The 21,980-nt window shown below is 43.0% G+C and overlaps 1 protein-coding gene across 1 annotated transcript; it reads right to left on the bottom strand.

The window, feature by feature from the left end:
* Positions 1-6,116: 6,116 nt before the first annotated feature.
* REST (RE1 silencing transcription factor) lies at positions 6,117-21,960 on the bottom strand. The gene is made up of 3 exons (XM_005418144.3): positions 20,781-21,960; positions 14,596-14,679; positions 6,117-11,566 (listed from the first exon to the last, which is right to left on the bottom strand). The coding sequence occupies exons 1-3, from the start codon at positions 21,679-21,681 to the stop codon at positions 9,870-9,872; spliced, it is 2,682 nt and encodes an 893-aa protein (XP_005418201.1). The 5' UTR covers positions 21,682-21,960; the 3' UTR covers positions 6,117-9,869.
* Between the last annotated feature and the right edge of the window lie 20 nt (positions 21,961-21,980).

The raw sequence follows: 21,980 nt of genomic DNA, 5'->3' as shown, positions 1-21,980 counted from the left end.
TTTCATATCTCAGGAGGAGGAGAGTATGGACATGGGAATCCAAAATGCTTTGCTTCTCCTGTACAGCTGCTGATTGGAGCATCCAGCCCCTGTCCAGCTTCCCTTTGAGGTGGGTTAATTTGCACTGTGCCCTGAGAAGGTTCCTGTGAACAGAACACACTTTGTACTTGTCAAGGCACTGACGTTGCCATGCCTGGCATGTATGTCTGTAAATAAAATTTTATCCAGGGCAGAGGGAGACAGGAGCATCTTGTGCATGGAAGGCCTGTTTTCCTTTTTTTTCATCCAGCAGAAATTGCTGAATCTCTTCAGCATTTGCTTTTCAGTGACCTTTGGCCCTACCTTCTGGGAACAGATCTCTGACCTAAGATACCTAACCTAAGCTGACCAAAGTAGTGGCATCCCATTCCAGAGTCTGGAAAATTAACCCACACAAAGAAAGTCTGGAATGTGTACAGCATTTCTAGAGCTTCTTCTGCCTTTCTTCTTGGTTTTTTTTTTTTTTCCACTCACTCATTTCCACTCTGACTAAGTAGGACAAATACAGTTGAAATTGCTACTGGAATTATTGCTATTGGCAGATCCTCTACTAAGGGGAAAATCTGTTGGAGTTTAATCTGCATGAAATATCAAGCCACATAGTTCAGATGGTAAAGTGTTCATGTAATACAGGTACTTGATGACCTTCAAATTTTGGGGACTGGTTGGCTCAGTGAGCTACCCCAGAATCCTCAACATGGTCGCTGTTTGCCTCTCTCTCATTTCGAATTGCACTTTGTTAAAAACTTAGCCAAGAGATTTGGAAGCTTATAAGTTTTGATGACAGCTGGTAAGCAATAGAAGATTAAGTCAACTAGTCTGTAAAATAATTAACACTGTTTTTATTTTTAAAAATGCCCAAGCAAAAGATCATTTAAAATATGAAAAATTGTTGCTGGTTTTTCATTAGAAGTCCAAATTGTGTTTGTGCTGAGGCTGTGGGGGTTCAGAATAACTGAAGAACATTATGTGTGTGAAAATATTCCAGTGAAAACATTTGGCTGGCCCCAACAGACTCCTGGAAAACTTCTTCCTTTGTCTTACTGTTACAACTGTGGGGGTAAGTACACAATGGAGTAAAGAAATTACTTATTGACCAAGGCTTTTATCTGTTCACTTTCTGAAATAAATACACATTGTGGTTTTGAAGGCTATAAAAACTACAATGCAAATGCAAGCTCATGATCTGCAGCATAATAACCCCTTAATGACTAGGCACAAGGAAGAGAGCAAAGGCCAGAAGCAAAGAGATAAAGGAAAGCAGGGCATACAAATCTAACCTCGAGAGCCAGCTGGAAATTATCCATCAGAGGGTTCCCTAATGGAAAACAACTTCAACAAAAATGCAAATTGTATTTTTTACAGTAATTATTTCAAGTCCACAGGGGGAGAAATTGCAATGAAGTTATGTTATTTCAACAGTTTTCAACATTTTCAAATCCTACTTCAGCTCATAGACAAGTGCTCAAAGGTTGAAATATCCCTTAGGAGGCGGAGGGGGGGAAAAAAGTTGTCCAGACTTTCTTGTCCGCTTGGCCCTTCCTGAGTAAGATTTTTTTTTTTTTTTGACAACCAAATTCTCATCAGATGGAAGCAAACCCAAAGGGTAAGAACCAACTGAGTTGTCATTTGGCTCACAGCTTTGACAGCCTCTGTTTTCCTGGATGTTCTTGGAAGAACGCTGTTCAGAGAAAGTGTTTGTTTCTGGTTCCAGATGCATTTCCTTTTCAGAGTATCTGGGCACACACAGAAACCAGCACCATCAGTGCTCTGCACCACGTTCTGACTCCTCACCGTGGGGTAACAGAGAGGGTTCGTAGGGTTCAGTGTCACATAAATATGTCATTTACCTGTTCTGCTGCAGCTGTCGTTCCTTTCCCAAGAACCGCTCGTTTGATTCATGTGTAAAATTTTACAGCTGCTTGAAAACGTGATCATATTTCTGGCCCGATTTTTGCCTAGAAGCGATTCACTAACTAGGAACGTTGTGAAAAACGCGGTTGATTCTTGTTTTCAGCTTTGGAAAAGCAACCCGAGCTCCTCGTGCTCAGCCAGGTGTCCGGAGCACCGCCCGAGCCCGAAGCTGCCGCTCCTTCGGGCTGCGAGGGCAGCGCTGGAGCTGCGGCACCACCTAGTGATGCCTGCGGGCTTGCACAGCTCCCTCCGGCCTGAAACACTGCCTCAGGATGCCAGAGAACTCTGGCAACACCTAAACTACAAATACTGTTGCAAGGACTAGAGTTCTATCCTTGGCATCACCATTTTTAAGTGGCTTTTCCCCTGGCACACCGTGTAACACTGAGTTAAGCGCATCTGCATCACATTTGGATGGATATCTAATGAACTACAGAGGGTTTACAGGGCACAACAGAGTGGTACTTACTGGAGAAAGCAAGATGCCATGGGAAGGCTCAACCACATTTCCACGTGGATTTTTCGGTAAATTCAGAGTTTTCAGTTAAAAAAATAATCTGGACAAACCCCCAGGGTTTCTCTCCTCCCTGCTGAAGTTGTCAGCTCTCAGTCTCTGCTCATATGGCAACAAGGAGAATTTCCTCTGGTCTTCTTTAAGAACCTTTTGAAAGGCCTTCAATGGGGACACCAGCCTTTCTCTGGGTCTCCTGATCGGCTGTGAGACTTTGGTTCCACTGCAGAAACCAAGGTGGAAGGTGCTGCCACGTGTCACCGACCATGAAGGTGGGCTACAGCCGAGAGGAGGCCTGTCTTGTTAGTAACAACAAGTTACTCCATTGTGAATTTCACTGTAGGTTCCTCATCTCATCCCAGTCAGGTCCCTTAGTGGTCCCTTGCCTTTCTTGCCTGCTCTTCTGCTTCCATACTGGCACAAGCCAGAAGGGAAACAGTGCAGTGCTCAGCCCTCAGAGGACTGGTATCACCCATAAAGCTGGGCACATCTTTTCTTTCTTGCTACCCATCTTCAGGAGGAGATAGTTTTGTGACTTTGTCCCATTTTTTCAGTCTTTTATATTTTCTTCCTTTAGAGGAAAATTAATCAAGGTATCCAAAGACCATTTTAGGGTCTATAATATCAAAATCAGGCAAAAAAAATTCCAGAGTTGGAAGACAGTTTAAAAATCTTCTTTCTTTATAAGACACTGCAGATCTGTCACTGAATGACAGGCTCGGAGTTGAAACCAAGTGCTGAGACTGACCAGAAATTTTTCTCCCATTGTTTTCATCCACTGGCAGATACAGGAGGTCAAAACCAGATTACTTTGAAAAGAAAACATTTCCTTTCCTCTGTGCTCCCTAAGCAGTGATCTGAGTTTTGGTGATTTCTTTAGTGCCACATTGCTGTAACAATAGCAGAGAGAGACACACTAAAGACCATAGAAAAGGCAGAAGATGACGAAGATCATCAGGTTGCAGAGACCCAAGGATAAAACAGGGGACTTTTCCTGAAGAGAGCTGGCTGGAGAGAGAGGTGTCCATTTCCAAATGAGGTAACCTTGTGCCCTCAGCTCCCAGGCAGGAGTTGGGTGACACCCATGGAATGCAGAGCAAGGTACAACCCCTAGACAGAGGTTTGCTTAGCTCCAGCCAGCCCGGGGGCATTTCATTGGAGTTCAGCCCTTGCCAGGGAAGGAAACATACCCTGCAAGTTCATGCTGAGGCAAGAAACCTTGCCTGGGGCTAAGGGTTATGTCAGGGAACCAACAGGAGACCCCCAGCCCCTGGAGTGGTGCTTGGAGGAGCAGCCCAGGAATGCACACACTTTGTAGGGACCAGCGCTGCTTAGAAAAGACAGGGTTTAGTGGTTGTTTTTTTAATTAGAAGTGGTAAATAGGAGTCACAAGTCTCGGGATCTGTGCTGTAAGTTACTAAGCTCTTAGTTTAACTTCAATTATATTGCCTGTCTCCATAGATTGTTGTGTAAAATAGGGGCAATTCTTGCCTGAATTGTCAGATCATTTCCAGGGTTTGCTGGCTAATGCTTGAAAAAAGGCATAGAAACCTTTGAATGAAAATTCTGTGGCAAAGAATTCAGCATACTAGAATTAAAACAGAGCAAGAGAAAGAGCAGATTTGTGAAAAAAAAACCACCACAAACATGTCTCTAGTTCTGCCACGGGGAGCAGGGAAGCTATTCACCTAATAATGAACTTAAAGGCTATTGGTAATTCATGGAGATTTTAATTTTTTCTTTTGAATTTGAGGGCAGAGAAGATGGGAAGGGATGAGAGCAGACGTGAGGGACTCCATTTTTCCTGCTAGTGTGCTAAAACTGAGGTTGACATTGAGTTCCCAGAGATTAAGCACCTACTCACAGTCCAATTTTTATTAAAATTATCCAAAGAGGTCTCACCTGAAGAGTTAAGTTGCTGAGTGACATCCATATATGAGCTGATAGCTGCACTCTGCAAATGACTCAGGGCACTGTCATCATTCCTGTCCCTGGCATCCCCACCAAGGGACCATCACTACCCTTCCAACGTTTTGACATAACTCTGCTTTGGCTGCTTTTGATGGAAATGAACCCAGGAATAAGCCTCATCTGTCCCTCAGCTGCAGCACAGCCTGTGCTGCACATGACAGCAGCTTGAGCACTCTGACACCTACAGGGCTAAAGGAGACCAAGAGGGCTCCTTTGGTCAGCCCTGGGGCAAGGGACAGGTTCAGCTGCTGCACTGCTGCAGGTCTGGTGCTCCCAGCCTAGGGGGACGTGCAGAGAGCTCAATTTCCTAAGGTTAAAAATACAACCTGGGCCAGGGAAGGATCTATCCTTTTAGATCTACCTTTCCTACATGTAGCTTATATTATACGTATATACACTTGTATACAAGAACTGTGATAAAGCAATTTATGTCAGCATGGCTAAGCTTTAAAAACAAACAAAAGACAACCACCAAACCGAAATCAGGAACTCAGCATTTCAGCTCCTTCAGAGCATTAGCAAAGCCTGAATAAGGCAGCTGAATTAAGACACGAGCTTGCTCTCTCCCCATACAGGCCATCAGGAAGCAAAGCCATCCCCCACACAAGCCAAGTCCCTTTTGGGGGCAGGATCTCCTGCTGGCCTGCAAGGTACTGCAGAGCCATGCACTTCTGCTTGGCTACCTGGTTCTGTTAAAAAACAAATTGGCACAAAGCAGGTTCTTAGCATGTTTTCAGCCTAGCAGCTTTTATCCTGGTTTTCTACTGGGAAAAAAATAGCAGGTTTCTGCCAGGCTGCAAGGAACTAGTCAAAGATAAAGATGACCTGACCACAGGTGTAAGGGAAAATGATTTCTCAGGTTGCGAACCCACTTGGGTTCTCTAGATAAGGCAGCTTGTCCCAGGAACACCTTCCTGAGGATGGGGGCAGCACTAGCTGGTGGTACAAAGGACACGGCCTCCTCTATCGATCCAGTTTGAAATCATTAATTCAGCACAGGCAGAGGCACTCAGGTACCCAGCCCCTGCCATCTCTGTGGCACACCCTTGCAGCCTGGGGGCAGGCTCAGGCGCCACTCCTGTTCCCTGTCCATACCATGAACTGCTCACAGGCAGCCTAGAGGAGGAGCAAGCCAAGCCTGCCCCTTGTCTGGGCACTGCCAGCCCCCCACACTGCAGCCCCCAAGGCTATGTCCTGTGGCAGCACTGCACCCTGCTCTTTGCTGCTTAGGTAGCAACTGCATGGCTCACAAACCCACATTTCCACTGTCACCTGCATTACCTCTGAAACTCAAATTTAAATTCCACAGCTTCCATCAAGCTGCACTTCTTCTCTGGTAGCAGAGAATATTGTCTTTCATGCCCATTGGGTCCATCCTTCCAAATCACAAACAGGTTCAGCATTGCATTTGAACCTTGTCCATTTGTGTGCAGCCCCCACCTTGTGCCCTGAACTTGCTCAAGTGGGCAGGGAAATGAAAACAATATGCAGAAAAGGAAAAAGAACATATTTCTGGAGCCACTGTCCCTGTCTGCAGTCAAGTCTGGCATCTCTGTACTGACTCCCCCAGGCTCACCTGCCTGGCTTGAGGTCTTCAGGGGCTCTGTTGATGACACTGGCACTGCTCCTGCCTCTAATTAAAAATGGCTTCCACAGCCATTAATAAGTGGAAGATAGAAGCTGAAGGTTCCTTAATAAAGTTTATTTAATCATAACTATGCTTAGGAAAATACACTTGTAAAGGTTAATATAATGCAATTTAGTTTAACTTTATACTACATTTTGAACAAAAGACTTCTTATACATGATTTAGGTAAAAACAGGAAGTATGATCTGGCTCGTTTTACATCTATTACAAACGCAGAAAAGACTGTCATGCACTACAGTAGAGAGCATGAAAAGAAATTACCTTTGGTTTAATTCAGAGAATACAAGTATTGCACTGTAAAAGCATCAAACATGGTGCAACTAAACATCATAAACATGTTTCCATGCCAGCTTACAAAAGTTTGTTAGCTAGTGTAATTTTAGAGGGGGGAAAATATATGTACACATAAAACAATTTCTTTAGCTATTTGGATTCTGTTAATATCATATCCACGCCACATATCTACACAATTGACATTCAAGAAAACTCTTGAATTTGATTTAATACCTTTCAGCTACATTAAATCAGTTGAAATCAATGACTTTACTGTATCTTAACTGGCCTGTCAGCTGTTAAACATTCTTCTTTAAATGACTGAAGTTCCAGCCTAGATCATCAAAACCCAGAAACAACAATTGCAAACCATGGATTTTAGGTGCCTAGCTAGCCATTTCTTGACTATTTTTCGGGGCAGTTAGTTTGAATGTATAGATTCATGCAGAAAAAGCCCAGAACACATGACTCAACCAAGGGCTGGCAGTGTAGGGGTATATCAGCATGCTAATCCTTCCAACCACGTATTGGAGGTTGAACACAAATACAGGTATTATTGCCAAAAAACACAAACATGCTAGCATTGGCAAAACCAACACAAAATAATTTAACAATATTGAAAAAGACCAAAAAAAAAAAAAAGGCATTGTTTAAAGGGAGACACAGCAATGTAAGACCACCATATATGGTGGGCTACGTGACCCACACTCCCCTCAAATACTCGTATTAGCAGTGCCTAACATTTGAGATAAACATAAGGCATTACATCCTTGCCTTTTTACTGTAACATAATCCCAAACCCTGCAGAGAATTCCAACACAGTTCTGCACCGAGATTAGCTAGTTCAGGATGTTCTTGATGGGTCTCAGATAGAAAAAATCAACTTTTCTTCTTCTTAATACGTTAATAATTTATTTTCAGTTTCTCATCTTGTAGGAAGGTAGGAAACTCCACCAAAGAGGAGCCAACTGTTGTCTTTGAAGAGTTCTTGTCAGATCAAGCATTGAAACCTTGACCACTTCACAGAAATGTGCAGCACAGTATTTCAGAGAATCACCTTTGCTTTTGTCTCACAGAGAGAACTTTAAAGTCAGTTAACAGCATCATTTGCATTAAAAAAATAACAGGAAAAATTATCAGGCCAGTCCATGAGTTTACTTGAACACAGCTAAAGTCCTTGAAGTCTCTCACAAAATGGCAAAGGCTCTTCACAAGGATAGGAAGGGAGCTTTAAACCTCTACACAGCACTGGAATTCCCAGCATCTGCTCACATCACTCACAAATGGTGGCAACATTTATATATAAAGAAACACTATTATGAAGAAAAAAATACATCTAAAACTATTACAACTGGTAGTTTAGGAAAACAATTCAACTAGGTTTGTTTTCTTAAGGTTTAACATAAATATAGTTGCAACTTGATCTTGAGTTGACAATGATTGTCACAGCCAAGGTAAGGATTGAACACTATCTATGCAAACAGAAACTCACTATACATTAAACAACTTATTTCTGCCATGAGGGATGCCTTCCCTCTCAAATCTTTGGCCTCCTATTACCAATCTCTCCCAAAAGCAGAAGCAATGTAGCATTGTTGCTCTCAATTCACTCACAGCAGTGGGTTTGTTTGGAGGGGAAGATGCTGTGGGGACAACACTGTGAAGAATGGGGTTTGTTCCAGAGCTTACACAGAGAGAGTTACTTGCAATAAAATGCTCTGACAAATGCTGAGCTCTTCAACTCCACTCCCCAAGTAACACCTGTCTCCAAATTTGCTTCTTTGGAGCTGTCCCCAACTGCTCCCACTGGAAAAGCAGCTAATGACAGTCAGAAGAGTGCACAGATGGGACCTGGAGGGTTTTGCTTCTTGCCTGCTGGTTTGGATTTTGTTTACATTTTGCCGCTGGTTGGCTACAAGCAGTTAGGTATGCAATCTCTCTTGCATTTGTGTGTGCTGGAAATTAAATTTGTTTAGAATTAAAAACTCCTCATATGACATGCAGACCTGAGATGACAATCTGATAACTTGCATGTTTCTCTCTGCATGGAAGCAGGATGGTTTTATTAAATGCAACTTGAATTAATATGGAGCAGAAATTCCTACAGATTTTAAATGCCAGGTTTGTTGCTTACCAGTTGATTCATCTTTATTTGTTTGATGGTTTTTTTTGTGTATGAGATGTTAGATTATATCACTGCTACTATTTTATTTTTTTAAAGCTCATGAAATTTGACTGCTGTCCACCACAAAAATGAAATTGGAAGGGAAAAAAAAAATTCCAGACTTGCAGAATCTGCAGACTGTTTCCACTGAGAGAGATTATTTTCCTGTCTGGTGATCCCAAATTATAAATCAGAATTTATTACTCTGCATGTGTATTCAAAGTATCAGAAGTGGCATTTCCATGACAGAATAAATCCTGTAAAAGTGTTTTGGAACTGCATTGGTATTGTTCTGCTCAAGGACTCTAAACACAGTAAAAACTACATAGCCAAGCAGTTCATAATTTCAGCAACTTCATGCACAGTTAATCACAACCCAGGAAAACAAGAATAATCTGCAGTAAGGAGCATCACAGAAAACTGCCACAGAAAACTGTCCCACTGTAAGCAAAAAGTCTGAACGTTTCCAAATAAAAAAAACTTACACATACAAAACCAAACATGCATATATAAAGTGTACATATACTGCACAAGCACTATTCCTAGAAGATTAAACTGCATAGGTAAAAATCAAAAACAAGTGCAACATTTTAAGCCCTTAAAGCACAATCAAAAAACAAAAAGCAGGAATTAAAAATAACAAACTTGCTCCCCCACAACAAAGCCAATTACAGATCAGTGATTAAGATATTAATCAAGACAGAGGTTCTCCAATCAAAAGTTGGAAGGACTGCTCTCAAATTTTGGCTCATCATTCACACTTAGGGGACCTGAAATGTACGTTCATAATTGTAATTAGCTTAAACAGTTATGTTCATCACTAGCCAACTTTGATTTCTTTTACAAAGTGCTCTTTATGTAATAGAAGCTATCTTCCTGGTAGAAAAACCATCAACTAATTTAATACTTTGAACATCAAGATACATTGAAAAGAACTAAAATAAAAAAGGGAAAGGGAAAAAGGGAGAGAGAGTTGGCTGCTAGAACAAAAAGCAACTTATGCCAGTGGCTCTATAAACATCCAACTTGTATATTGTTAGCTCCAGTCTGGTTCCTAAAACTCAGTTTATAAAAGAGCTGCATAAGCTAATAGACTAGAAGCTTACAGTGACTTTATAGGACACAACCTCATACACCCTACCTGCTTTCTCTAATTAAGAGATTCAATAGTTAATGAGTTCACCATGACACAAAGTTGTCAAAAATATTTTCAACTTAAAAAAAAAAATCCAACCAAAAAAGAAACCAATGCAGACACTAAAGCAAACAGTGCTTAAAAAAATCTACAGTATTTTTACATAAGCTGTGTAAGATCTTACAAAAGAAGATTCCCCAAACCACAGTTATTTCTACTCCTGCCCTTTTGCTGCCTTCTCAAGATAATACACATTAACCAAGTGCCTGTTGAGGTGCTTGCTGTATTCACCTTCCTTTTTAAATGAGCGGTCACAAAAAATGCACACATAGTTCTCCCTGGCCACCGCAGTGTCCGGAGCTCCTTGTGACATCTTTGGACTTGTTTCCTCTTGTACAGAGCGAGCACCATTTAACCCCGAGTCGTCGCTCCTTTCTGATATGTTGTCACTGATGTCACTGCCTTCGTGGCTGTGGATGCCCTCATCCTCCTCCATTTCCTGAGATTCATTCACGGCTGTGTTATCCCGAGGTAAGGACAGAGCCACTTTAGGGCTTTGTGTACACCCTGCTGCAGGTACAGGCGCTGGCGCAGCATCTCCTGTTGACTCTGTCGCTGGCAGGCATGTCTTGGTCAGGTCCATCAGGCTGGAGTTAGTCTCAGTTGCTGCCACAGTTTCCTCTGGCTCCTTCTCAGGTGCCAGATCTGGTACCACATCCAGGAGCACATCCACGCTTTTTCCAGAAGATGCTGCATGGGAAGGTTCCTCAGAGCAAGTGTCTTCCCCTTTGTCCACCTGTCTCTCCTCCTCTTTTGCACCACCAGTGTCTTCACTCTCTCCTACTGCCGCAGGCATTTCTTGGTCCTCTACCTCACCTTCTGTGTTTACATCCTGAGCTGGCAGACAAAGCTGCCCTGGACCTTGGATGCAGTTTCCTTTGGGATCAGTGCTCTCCCCACTGAGACCATGACCACCACTGCTGTTTAATGCCACTGTGTCAGTGGGATCCTGCTCCTTCTGGTCACTGCCCTCAGTGTCCAGCTTCACGCCTCCATCTTCTTTTGTGACAGGATACTCATCTGGCATCTCCTCTTCCTCAATCTTCTCCTGATCAGGTTTACTGGTTTTTTTACTGTGCTTAATTTTCAGAGCTTTCTTTTTTCTGTTTTTCTTAAGGCAAGAATTTTGCTTTTTAGGCTCTTCCTCTGGTGCAACATCACTTTTTTGAGCTTCCTGGCAGTCTCTGGGTTTAGCTTCCACTTTCTTTTTCTTTTTTGTCACTACTGAGGTATCATTTGCAGGCTCTTGTTTTGAGGAAGTTGCCTCAGTCTCTGCCTTTCTTTTGACCTTCTTTGTTTTACATGTTTTCTCAGTACTTTTCTCAGTTTTAATATCCACCTCCTTGTTTTCTGAAGCCGATTTCCGACTTCTGGTTGTCACTTGGCCTGCAGAAACATTGCTCGCTGACTTCTTTTCCTTTGCTGAATTATCTTTTTTCTCCACCTTCACAATTTTCTCTGTTTTCTTTGCAGCTGAATCCCCTTTCATTGGTTCCTTCTCCACTTTGTCATTACCGCTCTCAGAAAACTCAGCTTCGCTCTTTTTAGTCCGTAGCTTCACCTTCGAGACATCCATGGTGATGTCAGAACAATCAGGATGCCTGGACTTGATGTGATACTGCAGGTTACATTTTTTAGATGCTGCATAGTCACAGACAGGGCAGAGAAACTGGCGTGGGTTGATGTGGAGCTCCACGTGCTTTTTGAAGTTGCTGCGGTCAGCGGTTTTGTAGTTACAGTGTGGGCAGATCAGAGGCTTCGGCCCGTTGTGCACCTGCCTCGCGTGGCGAGTCACTTCGTGCTGGTTTGAGGCCACGTAGCTGCACTGGTCACATTTGAATGGCTTCTCACCTAAGGGAGGAAGGATGGAAGGGAATGATGGTGATTATTAAGCTTGGTGGTTGTGGGGCACTTACTTCCCACTAATACAGATATAGAAATATGAAACTTGAAAAGGATAAAAAAAATATCCATGCGCCTTTAAAATTAAGCAAAGTCAACATAAGAAATCCACAAGTCACAAACACATTCACAAGACACTAAGAACAAAATACAAAAAAAAGAGAGAAGGAGTGAGGGCTGGGAGGAAGGGGATCCAAAACCAAACAAGCAGTAACAACGTCACAGGTTCTGGCTAGGCATACATACCGGCAGAGATCTCTCTACAGTAATATTAGCAAATGGAATCCATACCCAACTGGTCCATTGAATGCATTGTAGAAAAATGGAAATGCAACATTTGATGAATAGCAGTTTCACAGAAACGTTTCAAAAAAGTCTAACTTTATACAGATTTAGCATACTTCATGTTTGCATTGAAAACGAAACAAGGGAAAAGAAGCTAGCAAAACCTAAGAATGTGAAAGGGGTGTCCAGATGATCTTTACCTCTGAAAAAATTCTGTTCACTGTTTTGGTGCCTCAAACACATAGTGCTCTGGCTGCAGGCTACTCTTGACAAGGCAACCAAATGCAGTCCACAGCCATCACATTACTATTGAAATCTGCATTTATATTAGTGTAATGACTTCTATAGAAGTGTTCCTGAAATGTTCTGCTTAGTGCATGCCATTGCAGCAGAAGTAGCTTTCCCCTTACACATCAAAGCAAATAGGAAGAACACTTCTAATGCAACAACTCACGTCCAGAAATACTTTGGGAGCATCTGTGTATGTGCAAATTTAGCTGAGGAATTTGGGATGCTCCTGAGCTCTGAACCAGCATCTCAAAACTGATCTGCAGAGGTAATGCATGCTACTTCTTCAGTATGTTGAAAATTCACTCCAGTCCCTTGTGCTCATGATACAGTAGTGCTTCTCCCACGCCTGCAAGCCACTGCCTATGCTCAAGCATGCTCTGTGGCATGACTCAGGAGACCAGCCAGCCTGCACTGAAGATGTGGTGCCTGTTTGTGTGTTAACCACAAGATCTGCAACACCCTCACAAACTCTAGAAAAGGCTGTGCTGCCTCCCTGGCAGGAAGCAGGGGGACAATTGTTTAAGAGTCCAGATCATCTCATGTCTGTCTGCAGCATCTATTTATTATTTAAAGAAGAGCTACTTTGATTCCCTCCCTCTCCACTTTACTTCCCTCTTTTTTCCTCCCACTTCCTGGTGACATTTTCTACAAGTTTAAGCTTGATGTGCTTATTGTTCATCCTTCATCCAAGTACAGAGCCTTTATCACCAACACTTCAAAGAATAGTTCTGTGCTGCACTGTGGGAGGACAAGAACAGCCTCTCTTACATACACATGAACAAGCTGTTCTAAGTGCACAGAGTGCTCAGAGGCAGCTGCAACTGGGTAACTCAAAGACAGCACGTGAAGAGTTTGTGTCCATGGCCTCTACTAAATCCTGGGGCTTTACTGCGCAAGTGAAAAGGATATGTACCAAGATAGCTAAAAACAGCTGTGAATTAGGCTCTAAACCACTGCCATTTGCTGTCTAACATGGAAAGAAGCTACAGCACCCATGGGCCTTAAACAGCCAGCCTGTCAACTGCAGGAGTCCAGAAATTGCAATAGAAAAGGTGTAGATGCCTGGGCAATGCAACAAAACATACAATAGGATTTAGGAGAGCTATTAAGACAAGACCCCTGATAGCAAAAGTCATGCCTTCCCTCAGAGACTTTTGAGGCAGGGGCCACAGGCAGATCCCACTCCTTACCTCCTGTGGAGTTGAGACATCCTTGCACAGTACAAGGGCAGAGCAACATGTTCATGAAATGATTTCCAGGTTCGGTATTGACCAAACCATTTGCAAATTTGGTGGCTCATTTGCAAACCAGGGGCTCAACCAAATGTGTTTTTTGTTTCTGAAAGCAGAATACTAAATTCACAAAATTCTCACACCAAAATACTGACACGTCATTTTAAAGCTGGCTATTTTTAATGGGCCCAAGCCTCTATCTACTACAGTTAAAATTGCCTGTCTCCTGGTTTCAATTAAAAGCCTCATCAATTGAAATTGAGACAATTTTTGTTCAGGAGACTCCAACTCCTGTTTGTCAGCAGTATGAATTCACCTAGGGCTGGTCAATTCAGATTTTACAAAAACAAATCAAAAGCATAGGCTCAGGTTTATCTGAACTCCCTTATGAGAGTAATAAAGGATGACTGTGCTTGTGTCTATGGTGTTACAACTCCCAGAAATGCTGTAAATTCATTCAAAAAGAGATTTGCAAAAGCATGAGAGCAAATGTTTGCAACACCACAGCTCACAACCAGTAATGGGAAATAAACGGTAGTGAAAGTCGCTACTTTGGCTTTCAGTGCCACAAGACTGAGTCACTTATGAACATCCTCTGAGTTTGCTTTTTCCTCCTGTGTCTCCTTGCCATAAGCAGACACTAATTTACATCACTGTGTCATACTAAACAAAAGCTAAGAGTTCTCTCAGAACCCCTGGATGAGATGCAATCCTAGGCATCAGAGAGGAGATCCTCAGCTACTCAAAATGTTCCCAGTTTCACTGATTTGAACTCAGCTATGACAGCAGACAGCATACAAGAATTTGTTCCTATATCATCACAATGTTGTATTTATTACTAGATTACTAGGACTACTGGAGCAGCCCTATGAATATCAGAATAGATCTTGAAAAGTAAAAGAAAGAATATATATTTCCATTATCAGTTTTATTCATGACACTTAGCATTCTTTAGCAAGACAACCTTCTCCATTAAAAAAGGAGCTAAAGCCCAGGCCTTACTGGCTAAGATGGCATCTCACACAGAACTGGGCAGACTGCTTTAGGTGGCCCTTCTGGAGGCATGGTCTGGCCCAGATGAGCTCCAGAGGTCCCCTCTGACTGCAGCCACGCTGTCATACTGTGAGGCACCCCCTTTCCTCAGCCACGCTGCTGCCACTCCGTACCAACCTGAGTGGGTGCGCATGTGCCTGGTTAAATGGGTCTTCTGAGAGCTGGAGTAGGGACACATCGCACACTGATAGGGTCGCTCCCCTGCAAAACAAACAGCAAAGGAATTACTGAAACACAGCAGATTCCCAAACCTGGTTACCAAGCCACACAGGGGAGGCTGGCACAGATCCTCACACAGTATTTGAGGGCATGTTATCTCTCAGCAAAGGGACAATGAGAAGCAAATGCCTGAGATGGACCACTGCAACATGTCAGGCCTTATGAATGAGGGTAGTAAAAGGGCAGGATATGACAGAGGCACATCCTAATGTCCACCCAGGGTCAACTGTAACCTCAGCCAAAAGATTATGAGGACTGAGAACTTTAGGAAGCCTTATGCCACCAGACCCGACTTCCCTACAGCGTCTTCTCCCAACATTCCGAAGATGCACAAAAGATCCAGTAAGAAACAAGGTATGTTCTTGCTTTGCTTAACACCTTACCTGAAACCTCCATATTTAATTTGGATTAAGATGGGATATGACCATCCATTCCACATGGACTTGCATTTACCAGAACACAAATGCAGATAGAGCAGGTCTTTGTTTCCGAAGTTTTACTGGTAGAGTGAAAATAGTTTGCAGCATGGAAAATCATGATGCCCTGATCAGTGAAATTATGCTGCTAGCAAAAGCTTAAGTGTAGCATAAACATTTATTTCAAAAGACTCAAAACCCCCTGCCTGAAGAGTTATTGGTTCTGGAGAACTAATGGAAACTAAACGGTCATAATTATATCTCCACTGAGGACAGTCAGCTTGCAATTGTAGCTAAAAATTGTATCAGTACAATGATACTTGAAAATCTTTTTCAAGTGAAGACAAGCTCCAAACAAAGGCAGACAGTTTTACAATTAACTTGTTAGGCAGGTCCAGATAAGCACCAGGGATGTCTGCCCCAAACTGCTAGCACACTGTCTTCCCTACAAAAACTTTTTAGTCTTGGGTGGACATCCACAAGAGAAGAGAGGAGTGAAGCTGAAAAGGGACAAAGAAGTTACTCAGTCCTAGTATTTATTCAAATCATAGCCAGAATTACACTACAGCATTTTGATAAATTTGCTACATATGAGGTATACAACCAAGGTGCTCTCTAAATCACAGAGACCTGGACATCCACAAAAGCCCTGCACACAGGGTACGTGCTCACTTTCAGAGGCACAGCTCTATCTGCAGCAGCAAAGATCTGCATCTGCGAGTGTGTGATGTGAGGCTCCACTGCTGGCCTGTGCCAAAACAGCAGTAGAAGCGGCCTTTGTAATGCAGATTAATTCCACATTTCTTCCTTCCATCAAACATTTAGACTATCGTTCTTGATTAGATCAGCAGTTTAAAGGTAAATTCACCCTAACAACCACAACTCCCCTCCCTTTCCAATTAAAACAAGGTAGGAGATTGGCGCAATACACACAATAAGATTAAGTCATGTTCAAGGGAGGGGTAGTCCTTTTGGTACACAGAAATGGTTTTGGTTTTAAATTACTCCTTACAATTAAAAAATATGTGGCCAAAGGTCCTGGAATATTCAGTCATATCTTCTTCCCATTACCTGAAATTTCATATCTGTAAAGTTACCTACAACATTAGGAATGTGAAACAGGCTTTCTTTCGTGGCCTTTTTTACACAGGGCACAGCCACAAAACATACTAGATTTAAGTATAATGACCACAACTAATTTAAAATGTGTTATTGCCACTTGAGAATTAAATGCATTGTACAGGCTGTTCTGTCAAATACTATTCCCCAAAGGATTTGTATCGTAATTTTACAAGCTCTTTCATTATATGCAAACAAGCCATTAAAAAAACCTCTCCAGAAGACACTTACAGAATAAGCCCCAATCTAGCCAAAGCTCAAGCAGGCACTTAACTCTATGCAAATGAACAGGCACACTGACATCGGCAGACAAGTTTAAGACCATCTGGTTAAGGAAAGTTCCCAGTCTGACCATGCAGGAGACTCTCAAGAGTCACACTCCCGAGGCCAGACTGCTGGGACTGAAGCCCTTTCATGATGGGTGGCTCCAGTGACCCAACAGGCGCCCCCCATGACTCCCTGCACACCCCACTCACACACGATCACACCAGGTTTCCTTACCAGCTTGACCCCACGTTTCCCACAGCAGTCTCAGATGTCCCATTCCATAAAGCCACTTACTCATGGCACAGTAACACAGAAACACCTGGAACTGTTGCCTCCAAAAAGGACCCAAGAGTGGAACCCCTGCACTTTTATACCCTCACAATCTACCTGCACACAAATCTCACTCTTCCTCCCCAGTCTTCTGGTCTTGCTGCTGAGCTTCTCCATGTCCACCTTGCTTGCCTCCCCAGTCTTCATCTGCTTTGCTATCCAAAAGGTTGGCAGTTCATGGCTCCTGCTGGGTCTCTCAGTGTGCATCCACCTGGCTGGCACCACCGGCACAGGGTTGGCAACTCATGGCCTCTCTGTGCCCTCACCCTGAGCAAAACCTGACCTCAAACTGCAGCTTGCACACTGAGCTACATGCACCAAAGGTACTTCTCAAAAACCTCTTGATAAAGCCTTTTTTTATAATGCCATTAGAAGTCCCATCTGCTTGAAACAAATCTGCTTCCATCAAACTTCAAACAGAGTGTCAAGCAAGAAAGGTCCCCTCTCACAACCAAAATTTAAATTAAAAAAACAAACAAAAAAAACCCAACCACAAACCAAACCAAAACCAGTCCAAAACTAGACACAGAACTTTGTGACTGACTGAAGCAGATGTCTTAGTTATATAGCCCTTCAGATTATTTTCAATGAAGTTTTCTAGAAATTTTTTCTAACAAGGAAAATAAAGAAAAAAGAAAGAGAACAATGCTGCACTGTCTTGCCCATAGCACAGCTCCAGAATCAGCAGGTAAATCAAGTAAAAACTTGGTATAAAAGGTCTAACGAGCGCAAACGAGCCCAGGTAGATCTGTCCCTGACACAAAGAGTCCTTTCTGCCCAAGCAGCAGAGGAACAGATTGTCCTGAACACCTCCAGCCAGCCACTCCTGGGCAGCAGATAGGTCCCTCCAGATGTAGCTTTCCCAGGTGACAACCGTGTGACCATCTGTACGGTCCTTCAAACACCCCTCCACCCAAGGTCCCCAACATTTGTCAGCAGCCTGTCCCACAAGCACTGTCAGAAGCTCCAAGGTATATTCAGCACAGGGCAGGTGTGGACACCTGCTTTTCAACATGAATGAAAGCAACAACAGGCAGGCAGATAACCTCTGCCTGTCTTCCTGTGGTCCCCAAACATGCCAAGGATTGGTATTTTTTCCAATCATGCAAGGTGCTAGCATGCAGCCCCCTTCCCCACTCCCAGCCACAAGCTCTGGTATTTGCATGTGTCATTAGTAAGGCAACTAAGTTCACTAATCAGCAGAAAACCAACCTGGGGAAGAGGAAAGGAGTATTTTTACTCCTTTACTCCATTTTAGTGAGCTGAATCAATTAGTCCCAGGATATAGGTAGAAAACGGAGACTGCCCTTCTCCCGCAGCAGCACATTTATCCTGTGAAACTCCACTCTGTACAGTCAGTGTTTCAGAAAATTGTATGGCTCTAACACAACAGAATCAAATTAACTACAAAGAGGCATTTCCCCCACAAAAAAGTCTGATAAAGAATAAAAAAACAGGAGAGAAAGAAAAGCATGTATCCAAAATTATTTAACCTATTAGCAATCAGGAAACCAAAGAAACAAACAATTCCAACTTTCCTCTTTAATATCCTGAAACCATAAAATAGGAAGAAAATGATGGATGGATGTATCCCACTTATTTTTCCCAACAAATATTTTTTCCTTTAGTTTTAAATGAAAACTACAATCCAAAGCTATTTTAGAATCATTCAGCCCGTTTTTACTAAATTCAATACTGTTATGTAAACAGTCTGCAAATACTTCTGACTATAAAATAGCTGTGGGTGTTTTTTCAGGTTTTTTTTTTTTGGGTGAGGGTTGTTTGGGGGGAGTTTTTCTGCATTCTGGTTTTGTTTGTGATCTTTAAGGCAATACACATTAGTATTGGCAGAGATTCTTAGCTTGGTGTATAAAATATACCTGCCAGAAGCTTATTCATTCTTCTAATACTCTAGCTTTAACACTCTCCTCCACAAAACCAATGTTAATGGAAGCAAGGCACATTCCTAAATCATTCTACTAACATATTTGGAAGTTTTTAATCAAGCAAGAAATGCCTGAAAGAACTTAACTATGTAGTTATGAAGCAGCAAAGAAACACTGACATGGATATACTAAAACATGCTAAAATCATAATCACTCCTTCCAGCTTAATTAGAGTAACTAAAAGAACCAGAAACCCTGACTGCACAACTGTCTTCAAAGGAGAAAAAGAGGATCTGGATATGCTTGATTTTTTAAGAAGTTTAATACAGTTTATTGGTAAATTGGCCAAATGCAGTGATAACAGAGCACTTCCTCAGCAAACATGGTTAGTTCCTGTAAAACTCAACAAGCACTTTCAGAAATCAGAAAGGGGGACCTAATGTCATCTAAAACATAAGTAGAGATTAATTTAAAGTTGAGGCAAATGTAAACTAGACAAGAATCAAAGCACTGGCTCACATGTGGCCATGACTTCCCCACAAGATTCATTTAGGTTTTCTCCTACTATCTTGCTATTTTCACCTGGTCTCTTTCCTGTTATCTCCTACAAAACACACAAAGAAAATGAGCTGGAGGATAAACAACACCATTTTCCTAATACCTCTCACAATAAAGTTTGTTTACTTGTTTAGGAAAAAAATATTTAGACAGGACTGAGTTTGAAATTGATGGTATCCACTGAACAACAGCACACAGCTATTTTTAGGAAAGAATAAAGTACTAAAATTCCCAGCAGACCCTACCAGCCCCAACAAAGCAGGCACTAAAGCAAGCTGACAAACACAAACTCCTGCACACTTAAGCTCAAGCCCAGCCCCGAGGCCTCCGGAGTGCCCACCCCTTCCAGACAGCTGCAGACAACTGAACTGAAACCTCCAAACCATTCATGCCACTGCTGTGACAAAACACGACTTTAAAGGAGAAATTCCCCAGTGTTTTGCTCAGCCAGCACAGTCTACAATAAAGGGGAACCACGTCAGGTGAGCACGCTAGAAGATGGTTAGCAAGTGAGCCCTCTCCACAGAAAAGCCCTGACACAGTGGAAATAAAAGCTTCTAAGAAGCAGCAAGGAAGCTCTGAATTGCCCTCTCACTTCCACAAAAGGGATCAGGAGGCCAGGTAACTGTACCCCATAGCCCAGAGAGGTGAGATGGCTGTGATAACCCCTCCTCAAAAGGAGTTTTGGTTCATCAGAACTCCCCATGTGCAAGGGCGATGAGGCTCTCTGATGAAAAGCAAGGCATTTCCCAAGGCACCTGTGGTCCCAGCTCACAGGACGGCAGCAACACTGCAGTCCTCTGCTTCCACTTGCTGTACACCAGGGAAAAAAGGGGCCTCACACTGTCTCTTCCAATTACAAACCAAGGTTAGAAGAAGTCAGGAAATCAGGCCAGACTCCCCGGAAGGCTTCCTATAGGGCAACAGAAGTGTGTGTCTACTTCTGGCTGCTGCAGTGATGCAGGGCCTAGAAAAAACGAAGCCTCTGAGCATTAAAAGGAATTAATTCACTGTTCAACTCTTATTCTGACTTCGTGGATGCTGGAGGACTCCTCTGCATGCATATATCAGCTTGCTCTTCTCTGTAATTACATTGTAGTCAAGTTTCAGCTTAGTCTAAAGATACCATTTTCAAAACTACCTATGGGATTCAGGCACCTTTTGTCAACCTGCTCGTTTTGGTTTTAGACTACATCAGGTTTCGGTGTTGCGGACTCTGACAATTATCACAGGTACACTTTGTCATGTCTTCTTCAAAAAATTGGCGTAAAATTACTAAACAGAATGCCCTTCATCTCCTCTTGGACACCTGACATTTTCTCAGTCCTCTAGGACTACAGACTGGAGCTCAAAGCAAATTCCACTAGGCTATCCTAGTAGCACCAGAGAAGAGAGCACAAAGCTTTATCAGATAGAACAAACTTTGCAAAAAGACTCTGCTTCCTTCATTTATCACAGATTCTCAGTAGTCTTACTGCATTTCAGCCAAAAAAGATTAAAAACTTACCTGTGTGAGTTCGAATATGTTGAATATAATTGTTCTTCCTGTCTGAAAAATAGGAGCACTCTGAGCAGGTATACACTTTCCTGGGAAAATGATTTCTTAGGTGTTTTTTCCAGTGATATTCACTGACAGTAGTGTATGTGCATATGGTACACTTGTAGACTCTCTCATTTTCCCCTGCTTTGTTGTGGTGCTTCAAGTGAGCCAGATAGTGATCATATCTGTTAGTGTTATAGCCACAGCGATCACAACGGATTGGGCCCTTAGAGAAATCCACCTCTTCTGCAGTGCAGGAATCAGACTCCTTCACGTGTGCTTGCTTTTCTGCATTTTCTTCCACGAAGAACTTCTTAGCACTGTGAACCCTGATATGATGCACAAACTCCTCTTCAGACTCTGCCTCATACTGGCAAGGCTTACAACGAAATGGTTTGCTCTTCAAGCTCTTACACTTGTCCTCTGTGCTTTCTGGAGTACCCGGTGCTTCCAATGAGGCATCTTTGTCCACACTGGGAGTCTTAGGAGGGGAACAAGCAGCTGGACCTTGAGGTTCCACACTAGGAACCTCAAGGGAGCTTAATTCCACGTTTTCAGGTGCCTCACGGTCACTCTCTGCAGCCTGGGTATCTTCCATACCCTCTCCATCACTATCTGAGAAGTTGCTGTCCCCAACCGTTGTCAGTTCTGCCATTTGTCTCTCTTCTCCAACCAGGTAATCACAGCAGTTGCCACTAACTTCTCCCGTCAAGGCCACATTTGCCAACATAATAAGCTGAGGAGCTGCCAGCTCAGCTTTAGAAAGGTCCTGTAAGTCATACATGTCATTGGACAATGCCATGCCAATATTAGAACTGCCAGGAAAGAGGCTGTTCCCACCAGACTGTCCCAGCACTTGAGTTGCCATGGCAGTAATTCTGTTGGAAGAGAAAAGGAACACCTGTAAGCACCGGAGTGTGGAAAAGTCTCCTCTGCTGTGCACTGTTGAAGCACCCTCCAGGGAACATCAAAAAACTAAAGCTCTCTGCTGAGGTGCCGGGGCAGCGGGAAGCAGAACCCGGAGCTGGGGGGTCTCGTTCTTTGCCCCAAGGGGTGGTTGGCCTCTTCCCTACGTGTGCTGCAGGATCCCGCCGTGGGGAGGACGGGTGGGAGGCGCTGACAGCGGGGTCCCAGGGCCCAGGCGGGGCTCGGCACAGGTGAGTGACC

This window comes from Geospiza fortis, unplaced genomic scaffold, assembly GCF_000277835.1.
Source record: "Geospiza fortis unplaced genomic scaffold, GeoFor_1.0 scaffold11, whole genome shotgun sequence".
NCBI lineage: Eukaryota > Metazoa > Chordata > Aves > Passeriformes > Thraupidae > Geospiza > Geospiza fortis.
Note: the sequence above shows the minus strand (reverse complement) of the source record. Positions and strands in the feature narration are given on the sequence as shown.

Bases quoted from the DNA above. Each gene is read 5' to 3' on its own strand.
- REST (XM_005418144.3), bottom strand. From the start codon at position 21,681: ATGGCAACTCAAGTGCTGGGACAGTCTGGTGGGAACAGCCTCTTTCCT. The intron at 14,680-20,780 runs GTAAGTTTTTAA...TTTGTTTTGCAG, and splicing joins ACATATTCGAACTCACACAG to GGGAGCGACCCTATCAGTGT. The intron at 11,567-14,595 runs GTTGGTACGGAG...TTCCTCCCTTAG, and splicing joins GCACATGCGCACCCACTCAG to GTGAGAAGCCATTCAAATGT.